This window comes from Scyliorhinus torazame, chromosome 13 (assembly GCF_047496885.1).
Source record: "Scyliorhinus torazame isolate Kashiwa2021f chromosome 13, sScyTor2.1, whole genome shotgun sequence".
NCBI lineage: Eukaryota > Metazoa > Chordata > Chondrichthyes > Carcharhiniformes > Scyliorhinidae > Scyliorhinus > Scyliorhinus torazame.
In genome coordinates, this window is record NC_092719.1 from 118,582,373 (window position 1) to 118,605,506 (window position 23,134).

Genomic DNA, 23,134 nt, shown 5'->3' on the forward strand with positions numbered 1-23,134 from the left:
TGATGGGTAGGATGAGTTAGAGGTCATTTTAACAGTGAATGGTTCTCAATTTACTATAGAAGTGCAATTTATTTCTCTTTTTAAAACACTTGACATCTTAGGACACAAATGATGCATAATTTACACGTTAAAAACATACACATACGTACACACACACACACACACACACACAAACTCAGCACATCAGCCTCACAGTGCAAGGCCTGGCCCCATCTGAGTTACTTTAATTGTGCTTCAACTTCATTCACAGTAAAAGGGAATTCCCACTCAGATTGTCTCGTGATTTTCCACTCCTCTCTCCCACCTCCTTCCCTACCCAAGGTTAGCAATAAAATGGCAGATGCATCGCCTCTCTGCCAGACAGCCCCAGTATCTTGGACGGCAACACTTCTCACCATCCTTGCGAGTGAACTGCAGAGTGGCTTGGTTCGATTTTGGTCTTTGGCTGAACTCCCGTTCTAGTGGAGGAGGTCCTCCCCCTCCCCCTCCACACACACACACACACCCCTCCCCCCCCCACCCCAACACCACCCAACCCCAAATTGAAATTTGGCAGGCAATGTCAAATACCAAACAGGGATCCATCTTGGTGCTGCTTTCTGCCCTTTGACCACAGACGTCAGGAACATCGGCTGGTAGAGGTGGGTGCTCGGTAAATGGGGAATACTGAAATGGTTGGCAGTGGGTTGACAGAATAGCTGCAGTGTTGGTATGGACCCCGCAGGAGCAGGGATGCTCGATCTGACAACATATCCCGACTGCTAGGCAGCACAGTCGGGTAGAGTGTTGGCTTCACAAGTTCTGCCCACGTACCCTTAAAATAAAAATCGAATCCAAACTAGGATCATGATATTTTGCACAGGAAAAATGCTGACCACTTGTTTCAGGAAAATACCCAGCAGAATGCCCCTTTTGAAATGTCACTGGTCTGAATTGCCAGTGTTGTCAGGTACCACCTATAATTTGAAGCCATTACCACCCTATTAAAGGTCAAATTGACTCCATTAAGTAAATTGTTCACTTCCCTCCATGCTCTATGAAGCCTTTTCATCCACCCTCCCTGAGAACTGACTAAAAGTCTTTGTGTGAGGGAATGAGGCCTACTCAGTTACCAGAAAGCCTCAATCTTCAGCTGATGTACTTAAATATCATAAACAAAAAAAAGTATTCCACAAGAATGCTTCTTGGAAGAAAGAAAAATTTGAAGGGTTGGTGGGGAGGAGGGGGAACATATTTTGGGAGTAAAGCATTTAAATAAAAGTAAAATCTTCCTGTTACTATGCAATCTACATTGGAAGGGGAAGGCTAGGATTGCCAAATCTGGCTCACACATTCTTGGGGGTTTCAGTTACTTGCCTCCAACTGCCCTGCACAGCCAACCTGTTCCTCCATTTCCATTAATTCAGAGCTAATAAACATTTTTTTTTAAATGTCCCCCTGACTGTTCTGAGAATGATGGCGATTACTCTCTAACTTCTGACCACTTCAGGGTAATGCTGGATGGTTGGCGACTCCAAAGGAGGTTGGACAATTGACGGTGGAGTTGTTCATCACCATCCGCGATGAGCAGTTGGGCACAGCGACAGCAGTCGGCTGATGCGCAATTGGAAAGAAGGGTAGCACCATTGGAGATCTTCTCGCAGTGGGGGCGAGGGTGGATCCGTCTCTCTCTCTCCCTCCCTCTTGCTCACAGTGACCTCGTGTTCTTCCTGGTGTTCCTGTACTCCGCCCGCTGCAAAAGGCGGTGGCCACTCCGCGACGCCTCACAGTCCTCGGATCTGGTGCGTGTGGTCAGGGCCAATGGATTGCGGCTGATCACTAGATCCAGTCTGTCCCCCGACTCTGAGATGAGAGGTACTGTCAGGCAACAGTCAAAGTCTCTTGTCCTGATGTGATTCACCTGTCAGCGGAAGAACATTAATGTTTAGGTGCGCCACTCCCCTAGTAAACATGTTGGACTTTTCTTTTCAAAACCTCAGTTGATGTTTTACAAGCAAGTGACAGGAGGGCAAACAGAACGACCGAGGTGAAGGGTCACAGCACAGAAATAGGCCATGCCCTGCACCAGTTCTTTGAAATAGATTTTTAAAAATTAATTAATGGGATAGGCCAACATTTGTTTCCCATCCCTAATGACCCTCAAACTGTGTGGCTTGCTCGGCCATTTCAGGGGGCAGTTAAGTGTCAGCCGTATTGCTGTAGGTCTACAGCCACGTATGGGCCAGACTGGGTAAGGACAGCAGATTTCTTTCCCTAAAAGACATTAGTGAACCAGATGAGTAGACCCTTTAATTCCCGATTTTCAAATTTCACCATCTGTCATGGTGGGATTCGAACGAGGATCCCCAGAGCATTACCTCAGGTCTTTGCATTACTTGTCCAGGGAAAATGCCACTGCCCCACCACTTCCCTCAAATGTAGAGTTCCTTTTCAAGTATTTACACAATTCCCTTATGAAAGTTACATTGAATCTGCTTTCACCTTCCTTGCATTCCAGATCATAACTCACTACTTCAAGAAAATCTCCTAATTTCTCCCAATGTATTTCCCAATTGTCTTATTGTTCATTGTCCTGGGTTACCAATAGAAACAATCTCTCCCCATCTTCTCAATCGAAACTCCTCTTAATTTGGAATATCTTTGTTAAATCTCCCCTTAACCTTCTGAGTGAAACACAATTGCCAAGTGGATGTTCCAACTTACAAACTCTGATGGGAATAAACATTGGCACAATTCCTTTACACTGTGTAATTGGATGAGCAAAACCTTTACTGAATGAATATTCAAGCATTCATCATGCCTGCGCTCCTTTTTAAGAAACTTCTTTCAGAGGATGTGGGCATCATTGGCTAGACCAGCATTTATTGCCCATCCCTAATTGCCCTTGAGAAAGTGGTGCTGAGCCGCTTTCTTGAATGGCTGTAGGTACACCCACAGTGCTGTTAGCGAATCCCCAGTGCACCCCCTCTCTGCCCATGCTATTTTATCTCCCTCCTCTTCGAATGCGATCTACCCCTCCCTGGGAAAAGTATCTCAACCCTCTTGCACCATCCAAGGCAATATCCCAACATAATGTGTTTGCACACTTTGGAGTCTCCAGGACACAATACAACCACTCGGAGGATTAAAGTGGCAGTACTGTGACCTCTATCACAAAGAAGGGCATGGCCCCCACGTTAAGCACCATTGTGGCTTGGACACAGATCCTTCATTGCTGGCGGGGCAAAATCCTGGCTGTTACCTAACAGCATCATGGGAGCAGCTTCATCTCACAGACTACGGCCACCTCGTCAGGTCTAACTCGGGCTGAGGCTTCACTCACATCCTCGAGGGGAATATTTCCCTTTTGTTGCCACTTTTCTTTGCTCTCCTCATGAGGAAGCCATAGGACCTGAGCATGGCATTTTGCTTAACCTGCCATTCATTCTCGGCCGACAAGGATGATGAGTGTTAGCAGGCTGTTCATGAAAGACAATGGTTGACTCTAGCCTCCAGACATCCTAATTTAGCAGTTTAGGTCACTGGGCTGTTACTGGGAGCTGGGAACTTGCCATGATTTTAACCCTGTCAGGCCCAAGAGTGCTGATCGGGCCAATGCAGCCTTCCTCCTGCTGTTCAGACCCCATCATCCAGGAACCTTACTGGCCCACATGGTGCAATACATTACTGAGCAACGGGCACACCGACTGGAGTAACCTCGTCATTTAACCTTGCCCCATTCTCAAAAAGGTGTTCTCGGTCCAAGAGCGGCTCTGCCTTAGTCGCAGCTCAGTGGACAGCACTCCAGCCTCGGAGTCAGGGAGGCCATGGGTTCACGTCTCACAAAGCCCTGGCGGACATCTTAGTGAAGTACTGGGGGAGTGCTGCACTGTGAGAACAGCTACCTTTCAGCTGAAATGTCAAACCAAGCTCCTGGCTGCCCCCTCAGGGTGAATAGAGCAGATTTCAAGGAAGGAATTAGGAAGGGTTAAATTATGAGGACGAGATCTTTGTTCCCCTGACAATTCAAATGCTTCAGATAATGAAAGGATTTGAGAGGGTAGATATTTCCTCTGGTGGGGACTCCAGGACAAGGGGGAATGACCTTCAAATTTGAGCTAGACCATTCAGGCATGATGCACAACTCCATACAAAGGGTAGTGGAAATCTGGGGTGGCATGGTGGCGCAGTGGTTAGCACTGCTGCCTCACGGCGCTGAGGACCCAGGTTTGATTCTGGCCCCGGGTCACTGTCCGTGTGGAGTTTGCACATTCTCACCCCCACACCCCAAAGATGTGCAGGGCAGGTGGATTGGCCATGCTAAATTGCCCCTTGATTGGAAACAAAAATGAATTGGGTCGTGGAAATCTGTAACAATCTCCCTTCAAAAGCTGTCAAGACTGGGAATCGATTGAAAAGTTAAAATCTAAGATTGATAGGTTCTTGTTATATGAGGGTATGGAAACAAAGTGATGGGACGGAGCGTGGCAGGTAGGGCAGGGGGTGTAACTGTGCTACAATACAGATAATCCGATCGAATGGTGGAACAAACTCGAGGTGTCGAATAGCCTACTCCTCCGCCTGGGCTTCCTACCTGAAAACATTGATTACATTTCACAAGTACTTCTTTGGTTGCAAAGTGCTTTGGAACACACTGGGGCACTAAAAGACGCTATGCAAATGCATATCTTTCCTCCTCACCTGCAATATCCGATCGTAGGGCTGAAGCCCACTGCCTTCAGCAGGGCCGTTAGGACGTATCAAGTTGACATAAACCCCTTTCTCCAAAAGGCCATCGGAGATACTGAAACCAAAGTCCTCATTCTCGGAGGTTTTGTGAATTGTGATCTGAGAGGAACAAAATAATACTTTTACTTAAAGCAAACCAAATCCATTGTTATCTTTTCTGTATGTTCAATACTGAATGATAGGGGAAGCATTAACCTGGAACAAAACTTTAAATTTATCAGCAGGGAGTAGGAAATAGAGGCACTGGTTCACACAAAAGCTTCAGGACTGATATACTGAGGGATGTCTCACACGGAGACAGATCAACAGCTGGAAATGACCCAAACAGCTAAATTGATGGAACATCTGGAATTACCCAGAACATCTGGAATGGAACATCTGAAATTGTCCAGAACATCTGGAATGGAACATGTGGAATTGAACAGCTGGAATGGAACAGGTGGAACGGAACATCTGGAACGGAACATCTGGAATGGAACAGGTGGAATGGAACAGGTGGAATTGACCCCGACAGCTGTAGTTGGAGCTCCGGGCAGATTCGAGGAATTGAAAGATACAACGCCTCGACTGTTACATGTGATCTCGCGATTGGGCAGCACTTGCTTAGAGCGCTATTGGCTACACTAATGACTAATCTATGTCCAGCGCATAATGTGGCTCACTTATCATAGAATCCCTACAGTTCAGAAGGAGGCCATTCGGCCCAGTGGGTCTGCACCAACTCCCCAAAGAGCACCCTGCCTAGGCCCAATCCCCCATGAATTATTTTTAAAAACAGCCCACATGTTCCAGTCAAGGAAAGGGTGGGGACAACAAATCCAATGAACCCTGGATCTCGAGGGGTATACAACATTGGATCAAGAGAAAAAAGGAGGCTTATGGTGGATATGAAGGGCTCAAATCAGCAGAAGCCCTAAAATGTGCAATGGAGAGAGATTGGATAGACTTGGATTGTTTTCCTGGAGCAGAGGAGACTGAGGGGGGACATGATTGAGATGTATAAAATTATGAGGGGCATAGATAGAGTAGACAGGAACAAACCTTTCCCCTTGGTGGAGGAGTCAATGACCAGGGAGCCTAGATTTAAGGTAAGGGGCAGGAGGTTTAGAGGGAATGTGAGGAAAAAACATTTTTACTGAACTGGTGGTGGGAATCTGGGACTCACTGCCTGAAAGGGTGGTGGAGGCAGAGACCTTCATAACATTTAAGAAGTATTTAGATGTACCCTTGCGACCCCAGGGCATACAAGACTATGGGCCAAGTTCTGGAAAATGCAATTAGAATAGTTGGTTGTTTTTGATCAGCACAGACGCGATGGGCCGAAGGGCCCTTTCTGTGCTGTATGACTCTATGACTCTACGGCTCAATGCATCAATGGAACAAGTGTAAGCTTTTTTTGGTGAGTTGGCCTTCCATCTTGCGATATTTAATCATTTTACCAGCCTGACTTATTTGCCTTTCTCCATTTGGAAATGCTAAACTAATTCTAAAAAGCTGAAAACTCACTTTTCAAGTAATTTGGGTCCAATAATGATGCCAGATGATGACGCAAATCTTCAACACAATATTCTATGTCGAATACATACATTAATTAAAGACAATATTCAAATCTGAATGTAATCGCTAAGTAAAACACATCCTCACATAAAATTCCACGTTTTCAGCAGGCTATGCTGCCACACAGTGTCAGCTGCTTGGAAATGCATGCTTGCTCTCGCCCCAAATACTGGAATGTTTATTTACACACACATTCACAATAAAGTCTCACCATTTGCACCTTCCTGGTCTGTGTTTTCACTTGCCTGTGCTTTGTACTCTGCACACCACATCACCCATCACGTAGGTAATCTTTGGTTCATGAGATTCCTCGCTTTCGAATCGGCAGTTCCCACCTCGACCAGACAGGATGCCGATATGTCAGGGCTGAAGAGCCTTCCTTTAAAGATCTAGGTGGGCATGTCAGGAGTATGGATGGGACTTTAAAATGAACATGCGGGCAGTTTCTTCACTGCTCATGAGCCCCCTCGTCTGGTTTATACAGGTACTGCACTACATAACTGCCCAAACTAATGATGCCAGTGCACGGCTGGAACCTCTCTAATTGAGACCCATTCAAAAGCATGTGCCCTGTTCGTGATCTCGTTGTTTGCAAGATTTTGGCAGGAACGGAAGCCCTGCGAACAGCAACGGGAACACACACAGTCCAAACACATATTTATATGGAAACAGACACACACACACACAGTTCTGATCATAGAATTTACAGTGCAGAAGGAGGCCATTCGGCCCATCGAGTCTGTACTGGCTCTTGGGAAGAGCACCCCACCCAAGGTCAACACCTCCACCCTATCCCCATACAAGGTCACAATCAGTTAACTCGGTTTCTCTCCCCACCAATGTTGCCTAACCTGAGTGTTTTCCAGCATTTTCAGTTTTTTCCACACAAATACTTCCCCCATACCATCCAGGACAAAGCAGCCCACATGATTGGCACTCCATTCGCCGCATTAAACATCCACTCCCTCCACCATTGATGTAGAGTGGTAAACGTGCACACCATCTACAGGATACAGTGCAGCAACTCACTAGGACTAATCAGACCGCATCTTCCGAACAACCTAGAAGGATAAGTGCAGTAGACACTTGGGAACACCACCACCTATACGTTCCTCTCCAAGTCACACACCATACTGACTAGGAAATATATTTGCATTCCTTCACTGTCGTTGGGCAAACTTCCTAACAGCACTGTGGGTGTGCCTACACCACATGACTGCAGCGGTTCAAGATGGCGGCTCACTACCACCTTCTCAAGGGCAGCCAGGGGTGGGAAACAAATGCTGGTCTTGCATTCCCAGAATGGATAGAGTAACAAAATACTTACATCAGAATGTATTGTTAAAAATTGGAGAAAATTAAGATTAAAAGTGAAATTAGGTTAAATATAAAATTGCAAAGGGCAGCTGTCTGAAGGGATGTGTTGAGATGCAAATTAGCATACCAGTGAGAAAAGTATGTGTTTACCTACGTGAATAGGGGGTAAAATGGGGTATAGAAAAGGTAACTTCAAAGTGGAGAGATAAAGAATTGGCATGTATAAGCTAGTAGCCAGGTCCACAGGGTGGATAACCTCAAATGGAGAGAATGATATATCTACCACACAGTAACTGGAGAAAGAGACACAGTAGAGCAGCTACTATCATGGCCACACCTAGCTGCAGAAAACAGTCTCCCCTGAAAACAAGTTATTGCTAAAAGGACGGCCGGTTATAATCCAAAACTTGAGCTGAGAAGATTACAACCTTCACTGAAACTGAAGACGGGTTTCCCAAATGTGGACAAATACCCTGTGCGTGGTAACTATTTACTGGATTGAGCTCATAGTTATATAATATTGGAGCGATATCTCAGAGTTTAGGAAACATAGGTAGTTGGGAACAAAGGGGTAACTTCATGTAATAATGTGTGTGTAATGTCATCAGTGTAGTTAAGTATTGTAGTGTGTTATGGTCCGTCTTGTCATGTGTTTTTCTTTTCATTTAATAAATATTCTTGATTAATTGATCACAAAATGACCAAACAATTTCTCCCTGGTTTGCATGTCTTTTCTCACATTATACCAAATTGAAAATACCAAGTTACCCTTCTGGGTTTTGGGCTACCCTCGCATTTAACATCAGCAAGATTCTAAACAAAACTGGACTCTTTGGCAGGATTATGAAAAACATAGGGTGGAATTCTCCGTTATAGCGGCTAAGTGCCGGCGCCAACGGAGAATTCGCAGGTGGTTCACGACAGGAAAATCGGCGCGAGTGCACGTGAACCACCCGAAAAAGGTTCCCGACTGCTGAGACCACATGTGGCCCATCGGGGGCGGAGCATTGTGGGTGGGCCGGCCGATGATGCCCCAACAGCCTTGCAGCTGCGCGCGCCACGTGTCCTAATGACGCCGGTTTGCAGGGTGCAGAGCATCGCAAACTGGTGTCAAACCAGCACCTACCGCGGATCTGGTGTCGGAGTCCATTCTCCGCCCGATCGGCGATTCCGATTTTGGCGTTCAAGGAAAATCACGTCCATAATTCCTTGGGTGTAGGGGAATTTGTGACTTTTAAACGTAACGAGAGTGAGGAAAGTGCGGAACCAAGTGATGAGGGGTGTGATTTAAAATAAGGTTACTGCAACATGACTCTTGCAATGGCTAGGACATGTCTGGGAGTAGACAATATGACCTTGGAAAGTCTGAAACATGTAACTAAAACTAAATTGATAGAATTGGCGAATACATTACAATTAGGGTTACCTGCGGGGTAAGAACGCTGAGGTAATTGAAAGAATAGCGAAGCATTTATATGTACAAGTGTTGTTAGATAGACAAACTATTTCAAAAAGTGATTAAATTAAATTAACTATAATTCAATTACAAATGAAACAATTAGAAATTCAGAAAAAGGAAAAAGGAAAAGAAATAGAAATCAGAAAACTTCAACATGAGATGCAGAAAAAGCAAAATGGGATAGAGAGAAAAAAGACAAAGAGAGAGCTTTTCAACGGGAATTGGAAATGCAGAAATTAGCAATAGCAGAAAGGGAAAACGAGAAAGAGAGAGAATTTCAGTTTGAAGTGCTGGAAGTTAAGCAGAGACACCAGAGCACATTGAGGAAGGATGCAGTTCTAGACACGGACCTAATGGGGAGATTTTTAGATTTGTATACTCAATTCCAAAATTTGATGAAAAGGATGTTGAGGCATTTTTTAATTCATTTGAGAAAATAGTGCGACAGATGAAATGATTGCAAGATATTTGGATGCTGCTCTGACAGAGTAAACTTGTAGGCTGGGCTTTATCAGAGGAAATGTCTGGGGAGCACGATATAATGAGGAAAGCTTTATTGAGTACTTATAAGTTAGTACCAGATGCTTACAGCCAAATGTTTTGAAATGTAGGAAAACAGTCTGGACAGACTTATGTTCAATTTGAAAGGCTTAAACAAAGTGATTTTGATAGTTGGGTGAGAGCATTAAAACTGAGTGGGGAAGTGGACCTAGGTAGGGTGAACTTTCCGAGGGTGGATGCAGACTCGATAGACCGAAGGACCTCCTTCTGCACTGTAGGAAGTCTATGATCTATGAGCTCTTAGAGAAGTAATGCTATAAGATGGAAAAGACAATGGGAAAGAAACAGATGTGTTTAGCTCAAAGAGATTGATAGAATTACAGTCGGGTGATTCCAAATTAAACATGTTTATCAAACGGCGGACTCAGAATTGGAGACTCAGTGTATTCCTGAATGTTATTCTGTAAAAGATCGCATATTAATGAGAAAATGGCATTCCACACATTTTAGTGCAGATAAAAAGTGGGAAGAAATACATGAAATTGTATGACCTCCTGAGTATAAGAAATAAATTCTAAGGATAGCTCATGAAATTCAATTAGGAGGACATCTAGGAATAAAGGAAACATAAGCAAAGATTCAGAAGCAGTTTTACTGGTCGGTACTACATGAAATGAAATGAAATGAAATGAAAATTGTTTATTGTCACAAGTAGGCTTCAAATGAAGTTACTGTGAAAAGCCCCTAGTCGCCACATTCCGGCGCCTGTTCGGGGAGGCTGGTACGGGAATTGAACCGTGCTGCTGGCCTGCCTTGGTCTGCTTTCAAAGCCAGCGATTTAGCCCTGAGCTAAACCAGCCCCTACATAAAGATGTAGTTACATTTTGTTGCGTATGTCACAAATTGCAGTAAAGTTAGCACCTTTGATCCCTGTCCGAGCTTTCGAAGAACCTTTTACAAGAGTTCTAGTCGACTGTCTGGGGCCACTTTTGAAAAAAGAAGTGGAAATCACTACTTGTTAACTATTATGGATAAATTCACTGGATTTCCTGAAACCATATCATTAAGAAACATTGCAGCCAGGAGAGTGATAGAAGAATTACCAAAGCTCTTTACTGGATATGGCTTACCGAAAGAGATACTATCGGATCAAGGGTCAAATTTCACATCAGGATTATTTAAGGAGGTCATGAATAGCCTGGGAATAAAACAATATAAATCAGCAGAGTATCATCCAGAATCACAGGGTGCATTAGAGAGGTGGCATCAAACTTTGAAAACAATGATGAGAGTGTAGAGTCAAGATTACCCTCATGAGGGTTGGACAGTCTGTGGAGGGGAAACTGTGGGGCCTGTACGGGCAACTGTTGGAAAGGGCACGTTCGCCACTGGACAAAACACGGGAAAAATGGTGGAAGAGCTAGGATGGAAATAGGGTGGGGAATCTGGAGCGCTACACTGAGCAGGGCCAATTCCACTTCCTCATGCACAATGCTACTTCTCATGCAACTGAACGTGGTGCACAGAGCACACCTAACAAAAACCCGAATGAGCAGGTTCTTCCCGGAGGTGGAGGAAAAATGTGAACGGACATGAAGTTAGAGGGCCACTGAAATAATAATAATCTTTATTATTGTCACATGTAGGCTTACATTAACACTGCAATGAAGAAATGTTATTGAGTAAGAGACAGGCGCAATATTCCCACTGTGTTGTGCCCGTTGTCGATCTCGATGCACCAAGTGCATCGCTGCAGAGGCCCAAATTAGGCTTCGCGCCGGGCACAGAATGGAATGCGAGTAACTCATTGAGGATGCATTCACCTGCCACCTGAGTGTCACCAGTCGCACAGGCGAGGCCCCAACTGGGGCGCGATTAGTACTCCACATGCAGAGACCAAGTGTGATGGCCACTCTGGGGGTCTCGGAGGGCATTGTTGCCCTCCAGGTGGTCAGAGAAAGGACAGGGCAGTACCTTGGTACTGCCCTGGCATCGCCAACCTGCTGTTGCCAGGGTGACAGGTTGGCACTGACAAGGTGCCTGGGGCACTGGCTAGGTGCCAGACTGGCAGTGTCAGGGTGTCAGTTTGGCACTGCCAAGGGTCAGAGCTTGAGGGAGCCATGCCTATGAAAGGGGAGGGGGTGAAGGCGGGTTATAAAGGGTGGAAAGGTGAAGGGAGGTATGAAGATTGAGGGGATACAGTGGGGGTCCTGAAAGGGGGTGCCAGAAAAGGGGAGTCCTCAGCGACCTAACAGCGGAGTGTGCTCACTTGGGGGGGTGGGGGGGGGTAATACGCATGTCTGGGGAGGTTGTTATTCTACGTGGGTAAGGGGTGTGGGGGACCCTTAAGATCACTTAGAGATCTGGGCACCCTTTCAAAATGGTGGCCCAATCTCTGAGGAGCCAGTCTTGCCAGCGTGTTCAGCTCCATGACGACTGAAAATTTTTCTAAGTGTGGACGTAACCAGTGAGAAACTTCCCAAAGCCCCAAAAAATCACGAAGGGCACGATTTAATGAAACAGAGTCCCATGTTTGCTGTGTTAGGCCGGGTGTAGTGCCGAGAACGACCCTACTATTAAACATGACTCTGCTCCATTTCCAGGCCTCGGTGAGGAACGTCTCCAACGACGTACTTAGTCCCATTTCCTGCACCAACGAGCTCCGCTCGCACGTGCAGGAGAGAAAATGGCAACGCACCTCTGAACCCCCCACTGTGGCCTCAGGACCCCCCCCCCCCCCCTCCCCCAATGCCCCAAATTACCAGGCGAGACAGCAGTCGGAGGTCTGCTGGACTCCAGGACCCAGCTGGGGCCCAGCCAGATGCTGAGCCTCTGGAACAGGGTTACCGGAGCTGATGGAGACGTTAGGGAGCGGTCGGAACATTCAGAGAGAGATGACAGCGTCACTCCAGCAGGCCCATTGCCGAATCGAGGAGTCCCAAAGGCCACGGGCCCAAAGATGGCGCCAGTAATGCATGGCACCGAGGTCAACACTGTTAGGGTGGCGACCGCAGTGAATAGCCTGGTGCACGACGTCGGCAGCACGAGTATAGCTGTTCAAGGCGTTGCACAGTCAGTGACGGCTATGGCTGAGGACCTCGGTAGACTGTTCGACTCAATGGGGGACATGACACTGTACCAGGTTGACCTTGATGAGGCCCTGCAGGACACGTCCCGGTCTCAGATGGGAATGGCAGAGGTGCTGCGGAGCTTGTCTCAGTCACAGATGGGCATTTTTGAGTCACTGCAGAACATCTCCCAATAACTGAGGAGCATCCCTACAGGCGTGGACACCACGGTGCAGACAATGGGGAGCCGCCAGGCTGGCAGAGCCAGATTATGTAGGGGCAGCCTGGGCTCAATCCTCCAGCCCCAGAGGACGCCCGCCAGGGGCATCGAAGGCCACAGGATGAGGTAAGCAGCTGGCTGCCTCCACCTCTGATGTGCATCGTGGGGAAACACTTAGACATTGCAGTAGAACTAGGAAGGCCAAGCACATTGAGGATCACTGAGGGCACTGGGAGGGGGGGGGTTTCGGTGTAGGGTAAGGAGTGGAGTGTGCGCTGGGTGGGGAGGGGGGGTGGGGGGTGGGGGGGGGGGGCAAGGGGGGATAGTGGGGTGGCACCATCAGGAAAGTGGGGCAGTGGTGTACAGTTGGACAAGGTACATTAAAATGCCCTCACCACAACTAGTATGACGCCTCTGGCTCTTTGTTCCATGATGTGGGCCGACCACCAATCCCATGACCCAACCCCCAGATATGCTATCCCCCCCCCCCCACCTCATGCCCCCAGCTGACATGCCCTGCCCACGCATACCCAGCCACGGACATGTGCCTAGGACTAGGTCCTATCCACGGGGTGACCGAAGGTTGGTTAATGCATCTGGTGCTGCCTCCCGCAGTGTTCAAGCACAGTGTCCATGTATCAAGGTGTGACTAGGATGCTAGGCAATGAGCCCCACCTGCTACATAGACTGCCCACCTATGAGAGCCACTTGGAATATGTGAAGTTCTCTCTTAATTATGATTGCCAATTCCCTAAGAGCAATAGCCTTCAGCCACACGGCCAGAGGCCTCCGCAACTAGCGTGAGTTATGGATAGTCAGTGGGTAGACAGACAGGGACCAAGGTTGCCCTTATGGGAATGGGAACACATGGTCAAGGGATTGGCATGGGGGACCCGTGCTTGTCCGACCCCCCCCCCCCCCCCCCAAGCAGAGCTCCCCCACATATCCTCAGCCCCCCATGGCGGCCCACCCCCAACGAGGGCTGTGCCCCCAGGTTGCCCCCCCCCACCCCCGCCCCGCTGAGCACAAGGGCAGCATGCCCGTGTCTCCGGGCTCATTGCCTGTGAGCGAACATGGTTGCTCACCTCCTTGGCTCCCTGCAGCAGCCCATCCGCCAGGTTCACGTTTTTCAAAAGGAGTACTAATCGGCATGACCACTTGCTGGGGAGGCTGCTGCATCATGGGAGACTTTTGAAGGTCGGGTGGCTCCCGTTAATTTTTGGAAATAGGGCTTAAGTGGTAATAATTGGTTTCTCGCCACGCTCTGGTGGGATACTGATTTCACCTGCGGGAATGGGCTGGTTGCATCAGAAATGGCTGGTGCTTGGCAAGGTTCTCGTTTTCAGCCTCTCCCGCTATTCACCGGCCTCGTTGCGCCCTTGCTCGAGAGTAATTCAAGCTGGAGAATCGCGCCCTTCGTCATTTTTTGGGTGACCGTGCCGTACATTTTTGGACCACATATCGAATTTCAGAGAAAGATTAAATGGCGCTTGTGAAGGGGCAAGAAAGCATTTAAGGATAACACAGCAGGGAATGAAAGCAGTGGCTGATAGGATATGACAGATTTGTAGTTTTGTAGCAGTTATTACCTATGTCAAGTGATAGTGCCTTTGTCCGAAAGGGCAAAGGAAATCTCAGCATTTGTGACGTCAAATGGACTTTATCAATTTAACGTAATGCATTCGGAATAAAGAACGTATCCGCAACATTTCAGAGACTAACAAATAAAGTTATACAGGGACTGAGTGCAGTGTACATTGACGATTTAGTGGTGTTTAGTCAAAGTTGGGAAGAACATCTGCAACACCTAAAATAACTGTTTGAATGCTTAAAAGAAGCTAATCTGGTCATTAATTTGGAAAAAGTGAATTTGCGAAAGAAAGCTCAAGTTTCATATTTGGGACATATCGTGGGGCATGGTCAGGTGGCTCCACGAGATGCAAAAATACAGGCCATTCTGGATTTTCCAGAACATAGAACATGGAGTATACAGTGCAGAAGGAGGTCATTCGGCCCATCGAGTCTGCACCGACCCACTTAAGCCCTCACTCCCACCCTATCCCAATAACCCCTCCTAACTTTTTCTGATCACTAAGGGCAATCTATCATGGCCAATCCACCTAACCTGCACGTCTTTGGACTGTGGGAGGAAACCGGAGCACCCGGATGAAACCCATGCAGACACGGGGAGAACGTGCAGACTCCGCACAGACAGTGACCCAGCGGGGAATCAAACCTGGTACCCTGGCGCTGTGAAGCCACAGTGCTAATCACTTGTGCTACCGCGCTGCCCTTAATCCTACAATAATAGAGATTTTAAGATTTCTGGGAATGGTTGGATTTTATCTAAGTTTGTGCCGAGCTTTAGCAGTGTGCTAGCATCACTAACAGATCTCTTGAAGAAGAGGAAGAAATTTAACTGTACGGAGGACTACCAAACTGCATTCCAACATTGAAAAACTGTGTTGACAACAGTGCCAGTGTTAGCCGCACCAAATTAGGACAAACAGTTTATACTGGCTGTGGATGCTAATGAAATTGGTGTGGGTGCTGTATTGTTACAGAAAGACAAACTGGGAATTGAGAAACCTGTGGGGTACTCTCATGGAAATTAAATCCCCACCTACAGAAGTATTCTACAATTGAAACAGAGACTGTAAGTTTGGTAGTGGCATTCCAACGTTTTGAGATTTACGTTGCCAGTTATTCAGCAGAACCAATCATATGTACAGACCATAAGCCCCAAAAATCTATGGAGAGATTCTGAAATCAGAACACCAGGTTATTTAGATGGAGTTTTTCACTACAATTGTTTGATTTGAAAATCATTCACATGACTGTTAGAGAAAATATCATTGTTGATGCACTGTCATGAGTGTTCAGACCCTTGTGTGTAAATATCTTGAGGTATATTTTATGTCAATGCATGCTTTGAAATATTTGCAATGTTAGATGAGGTAGAACTGATAAGATATGGTTGGGAAATGAAAACATCTTTCAAGTAATTTAACATCAGTGGAGTTCTTTACAGTATGCACACAACGATCGTCTTCCTAGTTAACAACCACAGCTCCGATAGGACTCGTCCACCTCAATACATGTTGCGCAGAGACTCGTGTTTCTGTCCAGTATCACCAGCCCCGATTTTTCAACACTCATTCTTCTACATGTCATGCAAAGACAACCCTCCTCCTCCTGTGAATCTGGGTCTATTTATGAGGGAAATTGAGAAGGGCATCTTTTACATGGCCGGTGCTCTCCTCAAACAGCCTTTTACCACTTGCAGACAACGTGGGACTTTCATTCAGGGTTCGTGAGCAGTACCTGGGATTGAGGGATCTTCGCTGGATGGAGGTTTGCTTTGCTTCCTTGATAAGAATCAAGGAACAATGTTGCACTGACACCTCACACTCTCTCTCTCTCTCCAGACTGCGCCACCATCAGCCACCCTCTGGCCTTCAGATTAAGCCAGAAATGTTGGATGGTGCTAGATGTGGATACTCACCTTGTGCAATTCAACAGGAGTGGGCAGTGTTATTTCCTTAATCTCTTCTTTGATCCTCTTCAGTTCCAATCTATTGTCCTTCTTCAGCAGCGCAGGCACTGCTGGGCGCTCGCTCTGGTTCGTACTACACTCCAGTGAGCCCTCTTCCTGGAGCTTTCCCAGCGCTGGGTGGTTGACTGACTGTGCTGGATGGCCTTCAATCCCCAAAGTCAGCTCACTTCCAGACATTATGGAAGCCTGTGGAGAGGTGACAGAGTTTACATGTGTGGCAACATAGGAAACATGAGAAGGAAGGGAGGCAATTCAGGCTGAGTCTGTTCTGCTCTTCACCTGTCTTAGCTCCATATCCCTGAATATCCTTCCCTGACAAAATTCTATCTCGGTCAGATTGAAATTTTCAATGGATGTTCAGCATCATTTTTGAGGAAGAGGATTCCAGATTCCACTATCATTGTGTGAAGAAATGCTCCTGAACAGCCAAACTTTACACATGCACACCTTGTTCTCTTCTCCCCCACCAGAGGAAACAATTTCCCTCTATCTACCTCATCAATTCCTTTAATCATCTTAGACTCCTCAACTAATTCCCACTTTAATCCTCTGTATCGATAGCTATTTGAGGGGAGAGGGAGGGGGGAATGCAGGTGGGAGAGCTCCAGATCTTAATATCTCAATCACTCTACATGTGCAAGAAAAATTATTCCTGATCCCACTTCCAAACCTCCTCGCTCCGCCATTAAGATCACGATTGTGGGCAGTTCTCCACGCTGAATAACCCACCATGAACACGTGTGAGAAGAGAGAGATGGTAAAAGTGTTCCTCTTAAGATAAGTCCCCTTTTTAACACTTAGATCTGGGATTCTACACGGATAAAATAGTCAAGGGGTGTGGGGTTTTCAAAAAAGAATGATATTCATTTAGAGGACATTTGGCGGCACATTCAGTTAATTTCTGATTGATGACGAATGCGAATGCTTCAGGCTTTCGATGGTTCAATCAGCAAATGAGCAGGAAGTATTTTGTCCACATTGCAATATTTAATGGCTTCATTCTTGTTGGTCACTACCGGCTTGAAGACGGACAGTTGGTGGCCGTGTCAGCATGCTGCATGGACTATATAGTTTTCTCTGGCCAGATATGTGAATGGATTGTTGCCGCTGTTCTTAGATGGGGGCCTGTTCACAGATCATTCATCGTGTTTGGATCAAGCCACTCCATTCAACTACAAACATCCAGTGGAATTGTTTATAGCGCATATTTGCATGGAGGCTGTATTAGTGTGGCAGTTGAATCCTACAAGTGTATACATCAGATATTTATGTGGAAACGGTGGCCCTGCCCCATGGGCGTGAGCTCATATTTACTTGGCTGGGTCAGCTTGCAGTGATTTAACAGCTGGCTTGTCATTAATTGCCTCAGGATGGGCCTTCTGCGCCCATCTGGGAGATTGACTGGCCACAGAGAGATGCCAGCCAATCAGATGGCCACCAGTTCTCTTGTCCCAGCAGCAATGACCATTGCTGGGACAGCATGGTGGCACAGTGGTTAGCACTGCTGCCTCACAGCGCCAGGGACCCAAGTTAAATTCTGGCCTTGGGTGGTTATCTGTCTGGAGTTTGCACCTTCTCCCCGTGTCTGCATGGTTTTCCTTCGGGTGCTCTAGTCTTCTCCCACAGTGCAAAGATATGCAGGATAGATGGATTGGCCATGCTAAATTGCCCCTTAATTTTCAAAGATGTGCAGGTTTGGTGGGGTTATAGGATTGCGGGGATAGGGCGGGGGAGTGGGCCTATATAGGGTGCTGTTTCAGATAGTCATGCAGACTTGATGGGCCGAATGGTCTCCTTCTGAACTGTATTGATTCTATGGATTCCATGGAAACAGGCAGCTCCAACATCAAGGAGCCATGTTGTCAGAGACCTGGGGCCGGACTGTCAGGCCCCGATGAGTGGGAATGGGGGTTGGGATTGGTGAGGCAGTGGTGGCGCGGGGGGGGGGGGGGGGGGGGGCTTTTGTTGGGCACAGCTTGCCCTGACATGAGGTCCCCTCCCCTTCATCCCACAAACAGTGGCCAGAATTTGCCTGGTAGCCTCACCATGTGTTACTGCCACCTGGTAAAATACCAGCAGCAGTGGGAGGAGGCCTCTAATTGGCCATTAATTGACTGAAGTGAGGGTGGCCACTTGTGTATCCCCCTCTGCTGGGAAAATCCCAATGGAGGCAGGCAGGTGACGGACATGGTTGCATCGCCATGACACCCAATGTTATGGACTCCACTCTCCGACATCTGCCAGCCCATTCCCAGGGGTCTGTAACATTCCAATCATAGCTTTATACCCTTTACACTTATGTGGCTTTAACAGAATTTGGAGCTATACTGCCCATGAGGAGAGAGCTGTCAGTCTGGAGGTATCGAGTGTGAGGCTTATCAGAACAAATTTTCAACTTGGCTGCTGGGTGCCAAACTGCCTGCACAGATCGACTGCCGGCTAGTGAAAGTGGGAAGTGACTGTGATGACAGCCCCTCTGCACAACCAGCATTAAGCTCGGGAAGTAAGGTGGAAACTTTCCCTGGTATCTCATGGGCCAACTTTGAGATATCGCGAAAGGGAAGAAAGCAAATCAATTCTGGAAGGAAAAGTTAAATTGAAAATTTGCGTAGAACAACATAAAACGTAACGCACCGAAAGCAGACACTCAGCCCATCTGATCCATGCTCCCCGTCATCCTACTTCACCTCATTGTATCAGATCACTTGACATCCCTTTTCCCCTCAGGTGTTTATCTACTTTCCCCATGAACATAGGATTAGATCATTCGACCTATTACATAGATTACATAGAACATACAGTGCAGAAGGAGGCCATTCGGCCCATCGAGTCTGCACCGACCCCCATTAATCCCTCACTTCCACCCTATCCCCGCAACCCAATAACCCCTCCCAACCCTTATGGACACTACGGGCAATTTTTAGCATGGCCAATCCACCTAACCTGCACGTCTTTGGACTGTGGGAGGAAACCGGAGCACCCGGAGGAAACCCACGCAGACACGGGGAGAACGTGCAGACTCCACACAGACAGTGACCCAGCGGGGAATCGAACCTGGGACCCTGGCGCTGTGAAGCCACAGTGCTATCCACTTGTGCTACCGTGAGCCTGCTCGGCCATTCAATATGATCATGGGCTTCAACTCCACTTTCCCGCCCACTCTCAATATCCCTTAATTCCCAGAAAGACCAAAATTCCATCTATCCCACAGCCTTAAATATATTCAACAATGGAGCACGCATAACTCTCTGAGGTGAAGAATTCCGAAGATTTACAATATTTTGAGTGAATAAATTTCTCCGAATCTCAGTCCCAAGTGATCATCCTCCCTATCTGGACTCTGAGCCTCTGTCTTTGAGATTCCCCGACTAGTGGAAACAATCTCTCACTGTCCACCCTATCAAACCCCTGCAGAATTTTTAGGTTTCCACGAGATCACCTCCCATTCTTCTAAACTCCCGAGAATATAGACCCCAATTTACTCAGCCTCTCATCACAGGACAACCCCCTTATCCCAGGTTGCAATCCAGTGGACCTAAGCTATTCAACTACCTTGTCGTAAAAAGTTCCACAGTCTGAGTAAAGACATTTCTCCAGAATTCCCTTATTGGATTCAATGTTGACTATATATTTATGGCCCGTAGTTTTGGTCCCCTTCACAAGTAGAGAAGATGGTTAGGTGCTTTAGAACATCTTGTATCGCTATCTGATCAATATAGGGCCATAGTTAGGATATGGCAAAGAAGGGGACTATTCAGCCCATCTTGTCAATGCCAACCCAAAGATACCCAGGTGCCCTTTCTAATCCCATTTTCCTGCACATGGCCCATAGCCCTGCAGTTACAGCACTTAAGATGCAGATCCAGGTACTTTTTAAAAAGAGTTCAGGGTCTCTGCCTCCACCACCAACTCAATGTTTCATAATTTCGTAGACCTTCACCAGGTCACCTCAGAGTCTCTTTCTAGAGAGTAGAACCATAGCTTGTAAAGATTTCTCTGACTGATAGATCTGCTCCTGGGCAGATTTTTGCCTCCCGATATAAGTGGAAATGGGGACTGGAAACTAAAACATTCCAGATTTCTGACTGGAAATTCCCAATTTGCAGTGCCTTCCTGATCCACGCTATTGGTGAGCAGCCTTTTCACAGCTTGGGAAGGCCTTGAATGCAAATTCCGCATTAACCTCTTCTGAGGGCGACGTTGCATTGTGAGGGCAAAGGGGAATCTGAATATCCTGCCCACTCTCGTGTGCTGCTGCAGATATTGGAAGCCCTGGTAAAACCTGCCAGGTTTGAATGTTTTTGATCACTGGGAGAAGCCTGCTGAGGAATCGGGAACTTTCTGACAGGTAAGTGTTCAATATTTTCATACCATTAAATGCAACTATTAGATATTGTATTGTAATGTAAATGTGTTTTTAATGCAGGGATTGATCACAGGACTCTGTCCTCCAAGGGCAGGTTGACCATTACATTGGTCACCATTGTGTAAGTGCTGCCATGCATTACAGTACTTTTCCCATTGATGAAAGTGACATAGTGTATTTACAACTGTAGACAAATGTGCTGAGAAACTCTACTCTTGTGCTTGGACTGAGATTTAAATGTCCAATGATTTTTTGCTTTGTAAAAATTGATTCTGCTATTGAATGGTTAAAAACAAATTCCAAGCATAAACTACACTCCATTGAGCAACAAGCAATCTGCTTTGAAAGGGAAACAAAATACCATTTGTAGCTTAAAGAAAGATCACCTAGTGTTTCAGTTTTAAAGGACTTCAATGTTGATATTTTCCAGGACTTATTGTGATAGCTGGGGCTATTATGAATGTTTAGCTGAGATTAAAAGGGTCCAGAGCCAATGATCTCATCAGGGGTGGTGAGGGTGGGGCGGAGCGGGATTGGGGTGGTGGAAGTTGGGGCTGTGTTCACATCTTTATTGATAGCTCTAAGAGGTTAAATGGATTATAAGTATTTGATGTTATAAGTGATTAGGTGTTTGGGCAGAAATGTTATTGTCCTGTCATGGTGGGAACAGTTTGGAAAATGTGGTGAGCCGCTCAAAATTCCATTCAATTCAGTGGGAGGGATCATAAAATTCTGCCTTTTGGTTTTACAACATGTTGACTATTTGGGTGGGATTTACATTTCTGAATGGTTTTAAGGAAGCGAGCTGCTGAATGGTTTTAAGGAAGCGAGCTGTATCAAGTGTCTTTGAATATGATAGTCTATTAGAGTATTTGATATTTTTTTTTTCTAAATGGACATCTAAAGACATCCTGAACACTGACAGATGTGGAGGAGGCAAGAGGGTATTAGAGGACGTGGGGTGGCATAGGGCTATGAGGTTACAAGTGGAGTATGAGGGGGCATGGAAGGAGCATGGGTGCATGTGTGGGCATGGAAGGGTCAAGGGGAATAAGAGGGGATATGGAGGAATCATGGTAATGAGGGTATAGGGTGGCATGTGGGTATGAGGGGCGTGTAAGGGTCAAGGGGAGCATCAGGGAGCATGGAGATGGTATGGGATATGAGAGGGAAAAGGGTGGCATTGAAAGGGCAAGGAGAATATAAGGGGGCATAGGGAGCATGGAGAGACATGGGAGATATGAGGGGTGAGTGGTGGGATGAGGGTGGTTTAGAGGGCGAGGGGTGATTGTTGGGGGCATAAGAACTATGTTGGAAAGCTGGGCCAATGTCCGAGTGAACAAAGGCAGGCTTTCTAACCAGCCTACCTCAGCTACCGCGCTCCTCCAACATTGCCTCGGGACATATTTAAGATGAGTGAAAGAACCTTCATTTCTTTATGCTGATCTGAGGACAAGTTACAGCAAATTAAATCATGCTCTTTGAACTGTAGACACTGTTGTAGTGAAAAACAGCAACCAATTTACGCACAGAAAGCTTCTACAAACAACAAAATGATAAATGACCCGAGACCTGTTTTTTCAGTCATATTGAGGGATAAATGTTGACCAGGGCACAAGGGAGAGCTGCTTCTTTAACATAGTACCATGAGATGTATGACATCCACCATGAAAAGGGGCTCAGTTAAATGTTGCATCTGACAGTGCAACACTCCCTCCGTGCTTCACGGCAGTGTCAGTCCAGATCTTGTGCTCAGGTCTCTGGTTTAGAATCTTCTGGCACAGTTGACATCTCGGATAAAGGCATGATAGATATTGGTTTCCAGGAAGGTGAAACCCATTGTGGGAGTTTCAGGAGATATTGGATGAGTGGCAATGTCATTGGTAATCCAGAGGCCTCTGGGGATAGGGGGTTCAAAGCCCACCCCGGCAGCTGGTGAAATCTAAACTCACTTCATAAATCTGGAACTATAAAGCCCATTTCAATAATGGTGACCATGACAACCATTGATTCTTGCTGAAACCCATCTGGTTCACTGGTGTCTTTTAAGGAGGGAAATCTACCGTCTTTACATGGTCTGGCCTACCTGTGACTCCAGACCCACAGCAATGTGATCGACTCTTACTTGTCCACTGAAATGTCCGAGAAAGCCTCTCAGTTCAGGGGAAAATAGCGATGGACAATAAATGCTGGTCTCGCCAGCGATGCCCATATCCCATGAAAGAATAAAGGAGAAAAAAGTGGCCAATAAATTTCAACTTAGGGAAAATATCTACAGTAGAAAGTCCAGGAGATAGCAAAGCCATTTGAACCACAACCCCAGGTCTGGTCACTGACCTATACGGCTGCTGCCTGAGCGGGC

General features: G+C 46.7%; 1 protein-coding gene across 4 annotated transcripts in view; it reads right to left on the reverse strand.

Annotated features, from left to right (window-relative positions):
- Positions 1-542: 542 nt before the first annotated feature.
- grip2b (glutamate receptor interacting protein 2b) overlaps positions 543-23,134 on the reverse strand; it is a 324,567-nt gene continuing 301,975 nt past the window's right edge. For all 4 annotated transcript variants that reach the window (XM_072472104.1, XM_072472105.1, XM_072472103.1 and 1 more), the window contains 3 exons: positions 16,356-16,592; positions 4,681-4,827; positions 543-1,900 (listed from right to left, as the gene is read on the reverse strand). In XM_072472104.1, the coding sequence (XP_072328205.1) occupies positions 1,688-1,900; positions 4,681-4,827; positions 16,356-16,592 (597 nt within the window). In that variant the 3' untranslated portion in view covers positions 543-1,687. The remainder of the gene's footprint in view (positions 1,901-4,680; positions 4,828-16,355; positions 16,593-23,134) is intronic.